General features: G+C 44.6%; 1 protein-coding gene across 6 annotated transcripts in view; it reads right to left on the minus strand.

Moving 5' to 3' along the window:
• CABIN1 (calcineurin binding protein 1) overlaps positions 1-19,773 on the minus strand; it is a 1,028,293-nt gene that overhangs the window by 781,498 nt on the left and 227,022 nt on the right. For all 6 annotated transcript variants that reach the window (XM_069215153.1, XM_069215155.1, XM_069215154.1 and 3 more), the window contains exons 14-16: positions 16,078-16,265; positions 15,324-15,473; positions 2,439-2,633 (exon numbers count right to left, since the gene is read on the minus strand). In XM_069215153.1, coding sequence (XP_069071254.1) covers positions 2,439-2,633; positions 15,324-15,473; positions 16,078-16,265 — 533 coding nt within the window. The remainder of the gene's footprint in view (positions 1-2,438; positions 2,634-15,323; positions 15,474-16,077; positions 16,266-19,773) is intronic.

Raw genomic sequence — 19,773 nt, forward strand, 5'->3', positions numbered from 1 at the left:
CGGGCGGTGGTGCGTCTCCAGAAGTTTGTGAGTTTGCCCTTTTCAGGGCTGCTCTTACTACCAAAGAATCAGGAGTTAATTGCTGTGTGATATACACAGGGTCGCTAGGGGGAGGTTTATATTTCTTCTCCACCCTAGGCGTGATGGCTCTGCCTTTGACCAGTTCCTGAAACACTTGTTTGACGTGTTTTAGCATGCCTGGCAGCATTGGCAAGCTTTGGTATTGGCTGTGCGTAGATGAGAGGGTGCTGAACAAAAAATCGTCCTCTATGGGCTCTGCATGCAATGCTACATTATGAAATGTAGCTGCCCTTGAAACCACCTGCATGTATGCGGTGCTGTCCTCAGGTGGTGACGGCCTTGCCGGGTAGCAATCAGGACTATTGTCAGAGACCGGTGCATCATACAAATCCCATGCATCCGGGTCATATTGGCTCATCCCTGTGTGTGTCGGTGACTGCATCATTGGGGGTGTTGCTACCGGGGACAGATGTGGCGATTGTGTTGGTGATTGCTGTGGCGAGAAACGCGGTGGTGTCTTTACTTTAGCCACTTTCGCCTTTGGCTGCATTTCCGCCTCCTGGAATGAGAGCTTGTGCTTCATCTTTATTGGAGGAAGAGTTCTGATTCTCCCCGTGTCCTTTTGTATATGCAGCCTCCTCTGGGTATGGTCTGGCTCTCCCATGCCCAGTTCTTGTTCAAACCAGTGACCTTGTAATTGTTTTGAAAGGTTTTGTCCCTCTGTAGAGGAGCCTTGTTTCGGCTCAGAGGACGCATGTTTCGGCACCAAAATCTTTTCGATAGTCTTTTTTGGCTCCAAGGAAACCTTTTTGACTTTCGGGGTGCCGAACTCTCGGTGCCGAGTCTGTTCGGAGCCGGTATCTCGACCGGAGTCGGATGTCTTCGGCTGCTGGGAGGCCTTTTTCGGTGCCGATGTTTGGTCACCGTGTTTTCGGGTTAAGCCATGGCCTGTTGGCGGTGGCGTCCCCTTGGCCTTCATTATTTTTGTGTGAGTTTTTACCAAGGCTGGTTTACTCACGGTTTGTTGCGTCTTCGGCTGGTCGGTCTCAGACTCGTCCGAGTCCGAATCTCAAATGGAGAATCTCTCCTCTTCTTCGACGTCGGTGTGTCCGGCCGGTGTTGACGCCATCTGGAGTCTTCTTGCTCTTCGAACCGTCAGTGTTTTTCTTGGATCGAAATGCCCGACAGGCCTCGCAAGTATCCTCTTTGTGTTCGAGGGACAAACACAGATTACAGATCAAGTGTTGGTCTGTATAAGGATACTTAGCGTGGCAGTTGGGGCAGAAGCGGAAGGGGGTCCGGTCCATGAGGTTTGAAGATGGACGCGGTCGGACCGACCAGGCCCCGCCGAGGAGTGGAAGCCCAGAAGGGCCGCCGGAGCTCTTCTTTCTTCGGTGTCGATGTGCTAGCACTAACCCGATACCGAGCGCAAACAATACAGTCAAATTTTCCGATGGATAACTATCTTTTCCAAACCGAAATACGGAGCGAAGAGGAACACGTCCGAACCCGATGGAGGAAAGAAAACAATCTAAGATGGAGTCGACGCCCATGCGCAATGGAGCCGAAAGGGAGGAGTCCCTCGATCTCATGACTCGAAAAGACTTCTTCGAAGAAAAACAACTTGTAACACTCCGAGCCCAACACTAGATGGCAGGATAATGCACAGCATGTGTATCTGCAACTACACATGCCATCGAACATATATATATCTGATGTCTGCCATCTGCAACATGTTTTGTTTTTTTAATGAGTATCACCATTACATTTGCACTGGATTAAGTGTAACTCATTTGCTATTTTTTCACTGTGCTTTGCGGACAGCATTCATTAAAGCTAATAAAATGAAAATATATCTTATATTCTCCTTCAATCTTTAAGGCAGCACAACGGATCCCTTTGGCTGTTTGTGAAAATCTCCCAGTCCAATTAGAAAAGAAACCAACTGCTTAGAGGCAATCAAATGTCTTTCACTGTTATATCTGCTCTAAGCACGGGGTTCCAACCTGGGGTTAGGAGGTCCAGCTCCCCGACAGGTTTCAGGGATTTCTACATAAGATAATTTTACATACAATAACTCTTTCCTAACAATCAGGCACAGATCCAGTCCTTAAGAGGTTACATTGGACAGACCTACTCTATGCATATTTGACCAACCATAGGTTCACATTGCTCACTTCAGTTCAAAATTAATACCAGCAAATTATCTCGACCCAGGTCTCAAGAAGAGTATGGAAGTAATGAAAGCATCAGAAAAAAATCTCATCCAACCAAGCATTTGGCCTGTGTTTTTTGTAAAAGGGCTATTATGTTGCTAAACCACTGCACCATGACCATTCCAAGGTGAAGCGATGGCACTTACAAAATGTTGCTAAACTAGCACTACGCCTCCCCCTTAACAGGTTCCCCTTCCAAACCTGGAGTAGCAACAGCTGAGCTGGTCTTTCAGGTATAGAAATCACAAAATCCAGGAGCTTGGCTCGCCCGTATTCACTAATGTTAAGTGTGGGGCGCAGCAGATGGGCAACTGCTTGGTAGTCGCCAGCCTCATGCAGACGCTGTATTTCCTCCAGGGACTGGCATCGCTCCAGGGACTGGAGGTTCTTCTCAATCTGTATGAAAAACATCTGTAATTACATGTCAGGAATGTCTTTGCTCCTTTCAACAACAGTCTATAAGTGAAGCCCCTTAACACTTCAAGCCCCCAGAAAGGCTGTGTGTTCACAAAGCATTGATATTTAAAATCACAGTTTTTATAACTGGTAAGCCCAGAGTCACAATACACTAAAGGTACATTATGAGTCAAAACGCACACAATAGAATTCCTTGCAATTCAAAAGGAGGAGATGAATTAAAAGTGGTGCCTTAGAAATTGTAATGAAATGCACCAATGCTTTCAAACAAAAATTTTTGTGGTAAACTATTGATGACATACCTGTAGGAAGCTGCCTCTGTATATACTATATCAAAATGAGATAAAGTGTGCAGAGTACAGGGGTTCCCCAGAGGCTTAACAGAGGCTAAAGTAGATAATATTACTGCTCTCTTTTGTGGTAGTGTGGTCGAGCAGTTAGGCTTATCAGAGGGTAGTGCAAAGCATTTGCTGTACACACACACTCAATAAGTGAGGCACACACTCAATAACTAACTCCAGGCCAAATTGTTTTTATAGCAAAAATATGGAAAATGTCACTTACCCAGTGTACATCTGTTCGTGGCATTAGTCGCTGCAGATTCACATGCTGTGCACATCCCGCCATCTGGTGTTGGGCTCGGAGTGTTACAAGTTGTTTTTCTTCGAAGAAGTCTTTTCGAGTCACGAGACCGAGGGACGCCTCCCATTTCGACTCCATTGCGCATGGGCGTCGACTCCATCTTAGATTGTTTTCCCCGCAGAGGGTGAGGTAGGAGTTGTGTATGCTAGTAATAGTGCCCATGCAATGGAGTGAATGCGTATGTACATAATGAAGTTTCAAGTAATATATTTACAAATGTACAAATGTTTAAGATCTACTTCTAAACGGCTACAGGCTCCCGGGGAGGTGGGTGGGCGCATGTGAATCTGCAGCGACTAATGCCACGAACAGATGTACACTGGGTAAGTGACATTTTCCGTTCGATGGCATGTGTAGCTGCAGATACACATGCTGTGCATAGACTAGTAAGCAGTTATCTCCCCAAAAGCGGTGGTTCAGCCTGTAGGAGTTGAAGCAGTTTGAAATAATGTTCTTAGTACAGCTTGACCTACTGTTGCTTGTTGTGCAGTTAACACATCTACACAGTAGTGCTTGGTAAATATATGAGGCGTAGACCATGTTGCTGCCTTACATATTTCGTTCATTGGAATATTTCCTAGAAAGGCCATGGTAGCACCCTTCTTTCTGGTTGAGTGTGCCTTTGGTGTAATAGGCAGTTCTCTTTTAGCTTTAAGATAGCAGGTTTGAATGCACTTAACTATCCATCTAGCAATGCCTTGTTTTGAAATAGGATTTCCTGTATGAGGTTTTTGAAAGGCGATAAATAGTTGTTTTGTCTTTCGAATTAGTTTTGTTCTGTCAATGTAGTACATTAGTGCTCTTTTGATGTGTAATGTATGTAGTGCTCTTTCCGCTACAGAATCTGGCTGTGGGAAGAACACTGGTAATTCTACCATTTGATTCAAGTGGAACGGTGAGATTACTTTTGGTAAAAATTTAGGATTGGTCCGTAGAACAACTTTATTTTTGTGTATTTGAATAAATGGTTCTTGAATGGTAAATGCTTGAATCTCACTCACTCTTCTTAGAGATGTGATGGCAATTAAAAATGCAACTTTCCACGTTAAGTATTGCATTTCACAAGAGTGCATGGGCTCAAAAGGTGGACCCATGAGTCGTGTTAAGACAATGTTGAGGTTCCATGAAGGAACTGGTGGTGTTCTTGGTGGTATAATTCTCTATAGGCCTTCCATAAACGCTTTTATGACTGGTATCCTAAATAATGAAGTTGAGTGCGTAATTTGCAGGTAAGCTGAAATTGCCGTAAGATGTATTTTAATGGAAGAGAAAGCTAGTTTAGATTTCTGCAAATGTAGTAAGTATCCTACTATCTCTTTTGCAGATGCGTGTAAAGGTTGAATTTGATTATTATGGCAATAATAAACAAATCTTTTCCACTTATTTGCATAACAGTGTCTAGTGGTAGGTTTTCTAGCCTGTTTTATGACCTCCATACATTCCTGTGTGAGGTCTAAGTGCCCGAATTCTAGGATTTCAGGAGCCAAATTGCTAGATTCAGCGATGCTGGATTTGGATGTCTGATCTGTTGTTTGTGTTGTGTTAACAGATCTGGTCTGTTTGGCAATTTGATATGAGGTACTACTGAAAGGTCTAGTAGTGTTGTGTACCAAGGTTGCCTTGCCCATGTTGGTGCTATTAGTATGAGTTTGAGTTTGTTTTGACTCAACTTTTTTACTAGATATGGAAGAAGTGGGAGAGGGGGAAAAGCATACGCAAATATCCCTGACCAGTTCATCCATAGTGCATTGCCCTGAGACTGATGTTGTGGGTACCTGGATGCGAAGTTTTGGCATTTTCAGTTTTCTTTTGTTGCAAATAGATCTATTTGTGGCGTTCCCCACATTCTGAAGTAAGTGTTCAGTACTTGGGGGTGAATTTCCCATTCGTGGATCTGTTGGTGATCCCGAGAGAGATTGTCTGCTAACTGATTCTGAATCCCTGGAATAAATTGTGCTATTAGGCGAATGTGGTTGTGAATCGCCCAATGCCATATTTTTTGTGTTAGGAGACACAACTGTGTTGAGTGTGTTCCTCCCTGTTTGTTTAGGTAATACATTGTTGTCATGTTGTCTGTTTTGACAAGAGTGTATTTGTGGGTTATTATGGGTTGAAATGCTTTCAGAGCTAGAAACACCGCTAACAGTTCTAAGTGGTTTATATGAAACTGTTTTTGCTGAATGTCCCATTGTCCTTGGATGCTGTGCTGATTGAGGTGTGCTCCCCACCCTGTCATGGATGCATCTGTCGTTATTACTCATTGTGGCACTGGGTCTTGAAAAGGCCGCCCTTGGTTTAAATTTATACTGTTCCACCATTGAAGCAAGATGTATGTTTGGCGGTCTATCAACATCAGATCTAGAAGTTGACCCTGTGCTTGTGACCACTGTGATGCTAGGCACTGTTGTAAGGGCCGCATGTGCAACCTTGCGTTTGGGACAATGGCTATGCATGAGGACATCATGCCTAGGAGTTTCATTACTAATTTGACCTGTATCTTTTGGTTTGGATACATGGCTTGTATTACATTTTGGAATGTTTGGACTCTTTGTGGACTTGGAGTGGCAATTCCTTTTACTGTGTTGATTGTTGCTCCTAGGTATTGCTGTGTTTGACACGGCAGAAGGTGTGACTTTGAGTAATTGATTGAGAAACCTAGTTTGTGTAGGGTTTCTATGATGTAATTTGTGTGTTGTGAACACTGTTTTTGCGTGTTGGTTTTGATTAACCAATCGTCTAGGTACGGGAACACATGTATTTGCTGCCTTCTGATATGTGCAGCTACTACTGCTAGACATTTTGTAAAAACTCTTGGCGCAGTTGTTATTCCGAATGGCAACACATTGAATTGGTAATGTATCCCTTGGAATACAAACCTTAGGTACTTTCTGTGTGCAGGATGTATTGGTATATGGAAATATGCATCCTTTAGATCCAGTGTTGTCATGTAGTCTTGTTGTTTGAGCAGTGGGATTACTTCTTGTAACGTAACCATGTGAAAGTGGTCTGATTTGATGTATGTATTTAATATTCTGAGATCTAGTATAGGTCTTAGAGTTTTGTCTTTTTTGGGTATTAGGAAGTACAGTGAGTAAACTCCTGTGTTTAGTTCTTGTTTTGGTACTAATTATATTGCCTCTTTTTGGAGCAATGCTTGAACTTCTAATCCTAGAAGATTTATATGTTGTTTCGACATACTGTGTGTTTTCGGTGGGACTGTTGGAGGGAATTCTCGAAATTCTATGCAATAACCATACTGGATAATTGCTAGTACCCAAGTATCTGTTGTAATCTCCTCCCAATGTTTGTAAAATTGGCTTAATCTTCCCCCCACAGGTGTTATGTGATGGGGATGGGTGACTTGTGAGTCACTGCTTATTTTGAGGACTTTTGGGGCTTTGGAATTTTCCTCTACCTCTTTGGAATTGTCCCCCTCTACATTGCCCCCGAAAACTTCCCCGCTGATATTGGCTTTGGTAAGTGGGCCTTGTTTGTGATGTTGTGGTTTCTGTAAGTTGTCCTCGAAACCCTCCCCTAAAAGGTGTTTTGCGAAAGGTGCCTCTGCTCTGCGGGGAGTAGAGTGCGCCCATGGCTTTTGCCGTATCAGTGTCCTTCTTGAGTTTCTCAATAGCAGTGTCGACTTCCGGCCCACACAACTGCTGTTCATTAAATGGCATATTTAGCACAGCTTGTTGAATTTCCGGCTTGAAACCTGACGTGCGGAGCCATGCGTGCCTTCTTATTGTTATTGCAATATTTACTGTCCTTGCAGCCGTATCTGCTGCATCCATTGAAGACCGTATCTGATTATTAGAGATACTTTGTCCTTCTTCCACCACTTGTTGTGCTCTTTTTTGGAACTCCTTGGGTAAGTGTTCTATCAAATGTTGCATCTCATCCCAGTGAGCTCTGTCATATCTTGCCAAAAGCGCTTGTGAATTGGCAATGCGCCATTGGTTTGCTGTTGTGCTGCAACCCTTTTGCCCGCAGCATCAAATTTGCGACTTTCTTTGTCTGGAGGTGGTGCGTCTCCCGAGGTATGAGAGTTTGCTCTCTTACGAGCTGCCCCGACAACTACTGAGTCTGGAGTTAACTGCGTTGTAATATAAACAGGATCTGTTGGCGGTGGCTTGTACTTTTTCTCCACCCTTGGAGTTATGGCTCGGCCTTTAACAGGATCCTGAAAGATTTGTTTTGAATGTTTTAGCATTCCTGGGAGCATAGGTAGTCTTTGGTACTGGCTATGAGTGGAGGTTAGCGTGTTAAACAAGAAGTCATCCTCAATTGGTTCTGAATGCAAGGTGACGTTATGGAAAGCTGCTGCCCTTGCGATTACCTGTGTGTAAGATGTACTGTCCTCAGGAGGGGACGGCCTGGTAGGGTACGAGTCTGGGCTGTTGTCCGATACTGGAGCATCGTAAAGGTCCCATGCATCGGGATCATCTTGACTAATGGCAGTATGAGTCGGGGAGTGCATCAGTGGAGGAGTTGCTACTGGTGATGTGTGCACTGATGGTGGTGGAGAAGGTGGTGGAGTTGTTTTCTTTGCCACCTTTGCCTGTGGCTCCTTGTCCTTTTCGTGAAAGGCAAGTTTTCTTTTTATTTTAATTGGAGGAAGAGTGGTTATCTTCCCTGTGTCTTGATGAATGTGGAGCCTCCTTTGAGTATAGTCTGGCTCTACAGCTTGAAGTTCCTCTCCAATCTATGTTTTTTCATTTGGGAGGCCAATCCTTGTTCCTCTGTATAGGAACCTGTTTTCGGCTCCGAGGCTGGATGTTTCGGAACCGAAACTTTTTCGGAGGTCTTTTTAGGCTCCGAAGAAACCTTTGTAATTTTCGGTGTGATGGTGTCTCGATGCCGAATTTGTTCGGTGCCGCTGTGACGGTGCCGAAATTTCTCAGAGCCGATGTCTCGGGTCCGAGATTGCTGTGTGGCGGTATCTCGACCGGAGTCGGATGACTTCGACACCAGCGTGCCCTTTTTCGGTGCCTTGGCTCGGTCACCGCTTGTTTGGGTTAAGCCATGGCCTGTTGGCGGTGGCATCCCCTGGGCTTTTGTTGACTTCTCGGGAGTCTTATGTTTCGACGTCTTACTCACGGTTTTCGGCGTTTCTTCGGCCTCGAGCTCTTCCGAATCCGATTTGTGGATAGAGAAAGCTTCCTCTTCTTCCTCAAAACGCTCTTGTTCTATCGGCGTCAACGCCATCTGCAGTCTTCTGGCTCTTCGGTCTCTTAACGTCTTTCTGGACCGAAACGCTCGACAGGCCTCACAAGTATCTTCCTTGTGCTCTGGGGACAAGCACAAGTTACAGACCAGATGCTGATCCGTATATGGATACTTGTTATGGCATTTTGGACAGAAACGGAATGGGGTCCGTTCCATCCGCCTTGAATTCACACGTGGCCGGGCCGACCAGGCCCCGACGGGGAATCGAAAAAACCCCAAAGGGCCACCGGAACTCTTCTAAATTCGGTGTCGATCTGTTGTAACTAACCCGATACCGAACGCAAACAATACCGACGTTTTTTCCGAGATTCTAACTAACTTTCCGACCCGAAACACGGAGCGAAAAGGAACACGTCCGAACCCGATGGCGGAAAAAAAACAATCTAAGATGGAGTCGACGCCCATGCGCAATGGAGTCGAAATGGGAGGAGTCCCTCGGTCTCGTGACTCGAAAAGACTTCTTCGAAGAAAAACAACTTGTAACACTCCGAGCCCAACACCAGATGGCGGGATGTGCACAGCATGTGTATCTGCAGCTACACATGCCATCGAACATAAAGTTACATCAGGCTTTACCCTATTACATGCTGACCACCGTAAAACAGCTGATAAGATGCAACACATTGAACACATTCTAGCAGAACTTCAACCCACAACCTGTGATTCTGAAACTTTGGTACAGGCTCTCATGGATCATGTGTGCACACTGGAGCAAAGAGAAGAAGATGCGGAAGGACGATCCAGAAGAAACAACATATGAGTAGTCAGCCTACCCAAAGGTGTGGAAGGCTTGGACGATGTGACCTAAACCAAGACCTGGATTTGGTGCCTTACTGCCCAGTGCAATCCTATCCCCTTTCTTCTCAGTTGAGAGGGGCCACCGCATGCCTACAAGCCAACCACCACCGGGCACCAACCCCAGACCAATTCTATCCAGATTTCTATTCAGACCATGACTCTACCCTATGTGAGGCACACAAACTGCAGGAAATAAAAGTAAACAAAAACCCAGTCATGATTGTTACCGATTATACTACTGCAGTGCAGCGTAAAAAAAATGCTTTTAAACCATCAACAGCTGACTCCATGAGTTAGGCATATGCTACTTCTTGCTATTCCCAGCCCGACTCCAGGTGCTGGCAGATGGGATCTAACATTTCTTTGACTATGCTGAAGAAGGATGGACCTGGATGGAATTCTCCGGATTTGTGGATATGCATCCCTCACCTGCTGACTGGGTGACAACTGGAGGTGAGGCCAGAAGGCACCGCTGTGGACGTCACAAACAGGAATGGCGCCCCACATAGCAAGGTCCTACACCAAACTCAGAACAAGTTATAACAGAAAGGCATCAAGCCATACAATACGCTTCTAAAATACACACCTGTGTTCAAAGCCCAGACGTGAGATCAGTGAAATCTATTAGAGATAATGACTCCTCAGGCACATGGCCCTCCAAGACGGCCTCATCAGCCTCCCCGAGGTGACCCCCCAGACTGCGTACGATCTCATATGATCCCATGCTTAATGTTATTCTATATATATTGTCAGTGCTTAATTTGTAAATAAAAATGTGCTGGTGCCCAAAGCTCTCTTCTGAAATATGTGGCTGCTGCAAAAAAATGTGTGAGCATGGAATATCGAGGCAGCGTTATCCTAAAGTCCTCCTGGGCCTCTTTAATCCATTTACAGCCACTCGCTGCCCTTTCATCTCGCTCTTGCAGCTTTCTGCTTTCTCCCATTGTGACACTTTTTTGTATTTTCTCTTCCTCCATCTTTCCTATATGTGTCTTTTGCTTGCAGCAAATGCTTGAGGCAGAAGAATAAGCGCTGGCCCTCAAAAATAAGTGCCGGTGCACCGGAAACAAGCACAAATTGAGCACTGCATATTGTCTCCCTAATCACCAATTGTTTCACTTTCATGTAACATTGATCACGCATATGCTCTTTTTCATCTACTCACTCTCCCCTCCCTATCCCCCCCTTCCCATGCCATGCCTACGCTTCCCCCCACCCCCTTTACGTGACTGCAACGGACAATGGCCTGGCCCGAAGTGGGTGCCCAAATTAGAAACACCAGCTACAGCATCTGTAGTGCAGTAAGACATTACGTTCTGCACCTCTAATAATACTGGTGGTATCCTCACATCCTACATATAAGGGGCAATGTATCATTGGTCCCTGCACCACCCCCCCTGTATTGTTTCACATTAGCCTCTAAGTTTTGGTAATAGCCACTAACAAGATGGTAGTTTGGGCGGATACCTGTTGTTCCTACGCTCTGATAAGGTTACTTATTTCATGCTCCTTCCCTTGCCACCTTTTTTGCTCCCCCAAGTTGCTACAATTCCTCCAGAAGAGCCGGACCCCTCCCGGCGACCCTTACCCAACGTCACTGATCAGTTCCGTGTGAACTCAAGTACTACGCGGACCGTCCGCAGACACAAAAACGGGACAACTCCAGCATGATCCTAACTAACAGCAACTCTTGAAATGTGAGGGGCATGAACACACCAGCGCACCAATACTCTGCATATTCCTATCTTCGTTGCAGAGCAACACACATAGCACTATTGCAAGAGACACATTTGGACACTGCTGGAAGCCCACAGGCTGCAAAGTCGTTGGTGTGGACAGGTGTTCGCCACCGACTCCTCCTCCTAAGCTAGAGGGGTGTTGATCTGGGTGAAGCCAGGGATGCCATTCGTAGCGGATGAGGTTCTCATAGACACAGATTGCCGAAATGTGATAATTCGTGGCCGCCTGGATGGCTGCTAGCTCCTGTTGGGGACAATCTATGCTCCCAACACTGATCAAACATCGTTCCTGCATGCACTGTCCAACAAACTGTCCACACCACACAACCTACATGTTAGACTTGTCCGCATCATAGGTTCGCCCAAACTCATCCCTGCTATTCAATATATGGACTACCTAGGTCATACACATTCAGACCACTACCGACAGCTCCTGGAATTTGCTTGGGAGGTCCACCCACCAGCCGTACCTACCTGGTGACTCCAACCTACAGCACTGGAAGACACAGCCTTTCGAGAATCTCTAGGTACTGGCACAGCAGAGTACTTTAACCTTAACAAGAACACTGCCACCCATAGGCTCATTGAGTGGGATGCTTTCAAGGCGACCATCAGGGGCACAGCCTGGGGTTAAACTAGAACATCTGCAAACAACTAGATGGTGAGATCGCATGCATCGAACGCGACCTTCTGCGCTTCAAGACACAAATCCAACGTACACCTCACAGCTGGCAGCGGCGAAACGGCAGGAACATTCCTCACCTCTAGAGCAATTGCAGTGTTTGAATTACACCACACACTTGTCTCACACTCATGCAACCTCGGACTGTGCAGAATGACTCCTAGCATGGTTGACCACTCCAGACAACATATTCTCTTGTTGCGTTCTCCTGGTGGCCATTTACTCCACACGCAGCACGAAATACACCCAGAACTAATGCAACACTACACTACACTTTACCAATCGGTCACGGAGCCCAACCCTGATCTGCTTGCCACTTTTTATGCCACAAACCAACTACCTGTCATTACATAAGACCAACGCGCAGAATTAGATCAACCCATTACACTCTCTCAGATTCATGATGCTTTCAGGGCCCTGACCGCTCGCAAAAGTCCAGGACCAGACGGTCTACCATCCGAATATTACAAAACCTATGGCCCTGCTTTAGCCCCCCCCCCCAAAATGACTACCCCTGAAGAAGTCCTATGTTAAAGGACGAAACACGTTGGCTGTTGCTGTTATGGATACATGTGTTTTTTTAAAAGAAAAAAGAATAAAGAGAAGATTTGAATAATATCACATCAAGGAATTGGACATTGAAATATTGCTGACTGTGGTGCACTACCAGTGCTCTAAATGGAGTTTTTCCTTTCTTTTAAGGATTACACCTTGGCAGTAGTTGGTCTTAGTGCACACAAATAAGTAGAACAAACAAATATCAATAATATCACTCTTTTATACTTAGGGAATTATTGGGTTAGGTGCGTTCGTTTGGCCTCATTCCAGGTGCCTAGTACTAGACCTTGAAAAAGCCTTAGACTTGCTTGAAAGGGACTACCTGTTTGATGCCCGCCTAGATATGGTATGGGGGCCTGTTTTCTCCCTCTGGTCCGACTATTAAACACAACACCAACAGGCAGGCTCAGGACAGGTTCCCACATATCAGCCTCAATACCAATAAACAGAGGCACCCACCAAGGCTGACCACTATCTCCATTACTCTTCTTCCTAGCCACAGAACCCTTGGCCGTAGCTATTCAAGGTCAAAGCTCAACATGGGGATTCCTCTAGGAGCTGAAACACATGTAATATCTTTATATGTGGATGACCTTAGACTTTACCTCTGTGATATATACACGGCCCCAGACGCACTAGCTCAAACGCTCGCGGACTTTGCTGTCCTCTCTGGTTTACACATAAACTGAACCAAGTCCTGCTTCTACCCATTCGTCCCGACACACCCCAATCCCACCCTTACACTAAACGGCACCCCTGTGATGTGGCAGCCTAACACATTTCACTCCCTAGGGGTTAGGGTATAACACCACCAAATGACCTACTGGACGGCAAATTGAGGAATGCGATAACTGCTCTACGATCCCAGATGACGTTCTTGCGCACACTCCTGCTGTCCGTTATGGGCCACATAGTCCTTCTTAAAATGGTAGCCCCCCTTCGCCTGATTTACTTCTTCACAAACATACCCATATATGTCAGGTACCATGAGAGAATTTATCTGGAATAACTCTTGTTGTAGGGTGACAGTATCCAAACTATACTTACCTACTAATCAGGGAGGGCTCGCAGTCCCTAACACGGAACAATTCTATCTTGCCGGTCAACTTCAGTGGGTGGCCAAGTGGATGGCTGGGTTACATCTTGAGGACACTGCCACACTCTCCCCAGCCTGGACCCTCTTGGCATTACTTCACCTTTTTCATTCCTGGTCCAAAAACAAACAACCAGAATCGCTGCTCCTCGAAGTCACATATCCTATACCTCAAACGCACCACTTTACCATCACACTTGCACTGTCCCTATTGGGTACGCCCAGAGGTCCCAACATCACCTCATCCACAGAACTCTCCGCCTGGCTTAACGCCGATTTCCATACACTAGGATTCTTCTGCTGCGAAGGATCACTCACACCCTACAACACACTTATAGCTAAGCAGGGCTTACCTGCAGGCTGCTTCCTATAACACACCTCAGTTTTCACTACCCTGGCCAATAGATGGGGGAACATGGTGACAGAACGCCCTACACGCCTCTCAATCCAATATCTGCACGTCATGGGACTGGGCAGAGACCTCAAAAAATAGTTTGCAGACTCACTACGCCACCACACAGCTGTTTCATTCACACCCCTAAGACAACGCTGGAAGCAGCTCTGTCCTTACCATGGACGAATAAAGAATGGGAAGTCACGCAAAGAGATTATCTCACCCCAGAAAAAATTAATCGTTACATTCACCGAACTGATGCTCAATGCCCCAAATGTCATCTAGTAAATGCCGATCTTTTTCACATGCTATGGGTGTGTCCATCTTTAACAGACTACTGGTGCGGCATCATAACACAGTTATTAATCTGTATTGAACCCTCACTTGCAAACACTTGGGAGGTATGCATTTTAGGGCTTTTCCATAGGATCAGGGGTCATAAAACCACCTCTCATTTTATTGATCTAGGTCTGTTAACAGCTAAAACCACTAATCACGAAGCATTGGAAATTGTCTGCCTTCCCTTCCCTCACGGCATGGAAGTAATCTCTAATAAAGTAGCCCCACGTTGAGACCATAGCGCTGCACAGGGAAGACACCTGAGGTCTCCACAAATATCCTATTGCTGCCAAATGGGATGCCATTTTTCGTAGGACACTCAGTTTTGTGTCTCGGTCTCCCCTCCATTACTAACAACATAGGTTACCATTACACATAGGATACGCGGATAGACTTTGCTATGCACGCCCCCCACTTGCCATATATTCTATTAAATTATTGCTTGGAGTGACATATACTAATGATGGTCCGATGGAGGTCTGAAGGGGTCGGGCTGGGACTGCCTATGTTGGGCCGGCTTGCCCTTTTTTCTTTGTTGTATTATCCCATTACTTTTTGTTCCTATACCGAGACTCTTTTTAACATATGTCATTTACCCACACTATGTACTGCAGGAAACATGCCAAGATATCTTGTATTACTTATATATGAACGTAGTGGAATGGAACATCCAAAGTCTCTAAACCTTATGTGTACCTGAATATTTGCCGACCACAACCGTCATTCATACTCAGAATGTCTTTTCGACCTCACTCAGCTATATGCATACACCATGAACGTTCTTAAAGCAAACCTGCCAAAATGCCATATTTTGACAAGAAATGCAAGTATACAAACTTGTATCATAAGTGTACTGGTTTCTGTATTTAAAGCAAATAATAAATAGAACAGATTATAAAAAGAAAATGTGAATTAATGTAAAGGGAGGGATGGAAGTCTGCTGTTATGCTGCCTTGAACCTTGCATTCATTAGCATTTGGGGGAGGGTTTCATAAAAGGAATACCCAACTCAATGATAACTAGGGTGGAGATTCTCAGGGTCCCACAGAATCGCATTTTTTCTATTTGACGTTTTAGTATATCCACTGTAGTATGAAAATAATCTTGAGTCACTTTGCAGATGCAGCGCAGAACTGAAGAAGACTGACTATACTAAGTCAAACTGTTCACACAATAAACCAGGTTAAGCAACACTCACCTCTTCCAACGAGATGGTGGAGTCTACCTGCAGGTTTGGTAGCCTTATCACGGTGCCACTGTCACTCTCTGTCTTGGCCTGGGTAGCTGCAGAACTATTCAGCATTTCTGTGCAGATATCATAGTTTTCAAGGGCCTGTTCCATGTCACCCTTTGGAAGAAAATCAAACATTTATGAAAGATGACAAAGCTCAGTAATGGCAAAACGTCTCATTCCCTCAATAATCTCAAAGTCCAGGTAACTACTATATGACAAACAACCAATCCAATACCATTGAAACCTCAGGAAGAATTCACATGGCATCAGAGAAGCAAGGTCACATGTCCTTTTGGCTCTTCAAAGAAAGAAGAATGCCCATGCCTCAATCCATCTAAAATGAAGCTTGGATATACCTACTATGTGAATACCTGAAGTAGAAACAAACCAGGGGGGACCCAACTTACCAGGTTTTGACTAGGACCTACTATTGATCTTAAAAAGAGGTCTTAGTCCCAGATAAGTTGTCCAATTAGCAGATGACCTTTAGGGGACTTTAAAGAGGATCACTATGCCTTGCCACTGAAAGCTATCCAGCTAACAGACCAGTGTAAACATTTACAAACAAAAGAAATATATGAACTGGACAACTGTCCACATAGTGGAGAAACATCTGCAGATTTTCCAGGGTTCCAATCATGGTCTTTAGTTTCTTTTGAAGTTTCCACTAGCAATAAATTATATTTGCAAAGGCACATATGTATTACATGGAACTGACCTGCAATGCATAAAAACGGGCCTTCAGCCAGTACACCCGCACAACAAACTCTAGCCAGCCCTCTTCAAACAGGTCCCGCTGTGAGGAGGCGAAGCAGAGCTGCAAAAGATCACCCAAGTAGTCGGTGCCTGGGAAATCAGAACCAAATCTGACAGCTCCAGATGCAGGGGTGCAGGGTCGGGGAGCCACTGCAGAGACATTTGAGAGGAAAAAAAATCATATCTGAGACACAAAAGAGTGATAACCATGCTTCTCAAGATGGTAGCATTTGAGTGACAGCTGAAAACATTTAACAGTAAAAACACACTCAGAAGGTTCAACTTCTGCTCTACAATAAGTGCTGCATTTTATGTTTGGTAATAAAGGTCAGCCTAGCTCTAAGGAGCAGCAGAAGCCTTACATAGAACATTTTATTGCACAAGAAACAACTAAAACCTAATTTGCTGCATTTAGAAGCTAGGTCCCTGTGAAACCAGATTACTGCTGGGATTGTAACCACACGGTTACATTGGGGGAAAAAAAAAACTTGAGCCATTGTTCTCAATATACACTTCTATACACATTCAGAAATTCCACAAATTTACATTTTGAGACATGAGCCAATAAACAGGTTTTCCCAAAATCACAAACATTTTTGTTTAAGTGGCAAAGCCATGATTAGAAATTCACCAATTCAGACACCAAATCATCCTCTAGAACAGAAGTGGAGTAAGAGGTCTTATTTTCTACAGCTTCATTTACAGGTTCTTTCAAAAATACCACATTTCGCGCCATCAGACAATGAAGGTGATTTAAATTCAAGAAGATGCCAGAAGGCATACTTAGGGTAGGGTTGAAGTTGTTTGGGAGGCTATGGCAGTGCAAGTATAAACATCTGAGAAGAACTGATGTACAATGGAATGATGCTTAGATCAGGAAGTAAAAGGATGGCACTTAAAAAATAAAAATAAAAAAATAAATAAAAAAATGGCCTGGAAACATGGAATCCAGATGCCATGGGTGATGTATCAACAGCATGTTGAGGGCCACGTAATAGGCGCAGACCAGATCAGCATGTGGTTGCATCTGGGACAGAGGTGAAACCATAAATCATGGGTCTATTCCACCCCTATCTTGAAATGTTGGGGAGGGTATAAAAAGGTGGATGGTATTTGTAGAGATGATCTCCACTAACTGAGAATGGCCTTAAATGTTTAGAGAAGTATGGAATACCTAGAAGGGAGACTTCCCTGGACAAGATAAGGGTAATGGGAATTAAGAAGGGCTTTACGTCGTATTCCCAGCATAAATGAATCTCATATTCAGTTTGTTGGGGCACACCTTGTTTTTTTTTAAATTCTAATGCTTCATGTGTTTTATAGTAAATGGTCTGACCAAAGTGACAGAATCAACCAACACTACTTGAGAAGTTCACCTTACTTTAGCTTCAATATGCATTAGGTTCAGGGTATGGCCTTTATATTTCAAATTAATTTTGTATGCAAATGTGTTGCTGTACAATCCTTATTCTCAGGTTATTGACAATTACGTGTTTTCTGTTAACACATATCTGCAGCTTGCGCTTGGATCTTGTATTATGATTACAAAGCTCATATTAACAGTAATTTGAGCAGTAGCTTCAACATTACTGATAACTTAATTTAAGTACCCACAGTAATCCCCACAACTCTGACCTGTTCATCAGCACAGCTACACTCACACTTAAAGCCCATCACTGAGTTTTCATACAAACCCCACTTGCAGAACTGACCAGTCCAATGAGACCTGTCTTCACGTTACTTGATGCATGAGGCTGTGAAAAGTTCAGGGCTGATAACAATTCCCCAACCTTTCCACTGTAAGAGAACAGAAGATCTTCAAGCAGCAGGCAGACAGCAACATTACAAACCTTCATGCTCACATTTCCTGGTTGAGAAGAGAGATTAAGGAACTGCAGTTAGGGTATTGAGAGGGGTGGGATTCATGGAGGAGGAGCTGGGTGGAGACCTTGGGATGGGTGTGCCACAACAGTGACTGACGAGCACAGTGGCACTCACATGACTTTCCTGTACGCTTATCAAGTAGTTCTACACGCCATGAAAGTGCTATTCCAAGCTACATTTTTGTTTTATTTTAACTTTTTTGTTTGTTGAAAGCGTTTTAAAATTCTCAAGTTAGTGGTTGTGTTGAAACAATGCCACCCTCACCTCCAAACATGTAGCATCACAGGTACTCATCTGCAACCACAATCCAATATCTCCCACCACTATCCATATATCTATCATTAAACGAGTTATCTATTGCTAGAAGAACTGCATGAACCTGGATGGCTCTAGTACATGGTCCTAAACTGCTCTTCAGGCATCAATTTGCAACTCTAACAGAACCCTCTCCTAACCCATACACCCCAGACTGCCCTTCTAACACCATGCCTCTCTTTTTAGTAGTACATATCATTGCATGAATGTGGAAATGATGCCAGCCTGCACATCACCTTGAATGACTGTGGATCCTTTGCCAGCATGCACATGTCCTAATTTTGGCTGGCCTCTTTTTACTTCGCTGGTCGCCCACAGTGAACTTGATGCTTTGTGAGCCTGCTGAAGGTCAGCCATAATTCTTTGATGTTCACTACACCAATCATACTCTGCTGGCCTGAAGGGTTTTCTGAAGCACATCTCACTAATAGTTGCGGATAGCTACTTTTTGCTAACATCAGTACCAGACTATAGGTCACAAATTGCTAGTGGATGCTTGCATTCTTTCAAGGAACAGGACATGTGGTATTTGACTAAATCTTTTGTACTGGTTTTTGTAACATACAAGAATACAAATTCTTGGACATCGTTTTTTCCACATAACGATACGGAATGTTCACCCCAAAGTCTCCCCACCCCACTCTACTGCTGAATCATGAGCAAAGTGAGATCCATCACTGTGACAAAGACATGTAGTATGACAGTGACATGGTTTCTCCCACTACATTAACTACTAAACCATCCTCCATCTTGGGCGGGTATGTCTCCTTGCTCGGCAGCCTCTCCCCTCTCCACACCCTCCCACTTCAGGAAGGTCTAGCATCACCAGGTTCTAATAGCTCATTAAACATCGCCGAACACGCCCTCATATCTTCCGTTACTTTGTCATCCGTAAGTGTCCTGCACGTCTTTCTTCCTCCCAAACCATTCAATCATTTCCCACAGCCAATCAGAGACCAGTGGCGGGATCTGAGAGATCCATCTAATTGCGATTTTTCACTTTTCCAGGACCAGCCCAAGGAGTATAAACATCTCGCTAAGCAGTCTTTTCTTGCACGTAGGAATCAATCCAAGCAGGCATAATCTTACACTCAATTCAATCGACCAGCCAATTGGGTGTTCAAGCACTGACCCCAATTCCTGTCAGTAATTCTGTATCAGAGCACAGTCACATACCATATGTATAGAGTCTGCCTCTGCAGGATCTGATGACCTTGCGGTCCAACCGACCGCCCAACTGCGCTTGCTAGGGCTAGTACCGCGATCCAAGGGTACTAAATGTACCGCAAAAGTAATTGGGAGGGGACTGACGGAACCCAAGAAATGTATTACATTTAAATGGATGTCGCATAAGATACCCACTAAAAAACAATGGATGTGGGAATTAGCTAAATGGACGCAAGCTTAGTGTGGGGTCCGACACAAACTAATGTACAACAGGAGTCATCGGGTGGGGGCA

The sequence above is a fragment of the Pleurodeles waltl genome, chromosome 11 (genome assembly GCF_031143425.1).
Source record: "Pleurodeles waltl isolate 20211129_DDA chromosome 11, aPleWal1.hap1.20221129, whole genome shotgun sequence".
NCBI classification, from domain to species: Eukaryota; Metazoa; Chordata; class Amphibia; order Caudata; family Salamandridae; genus Pleurodeles; species Pleurodeles waltl.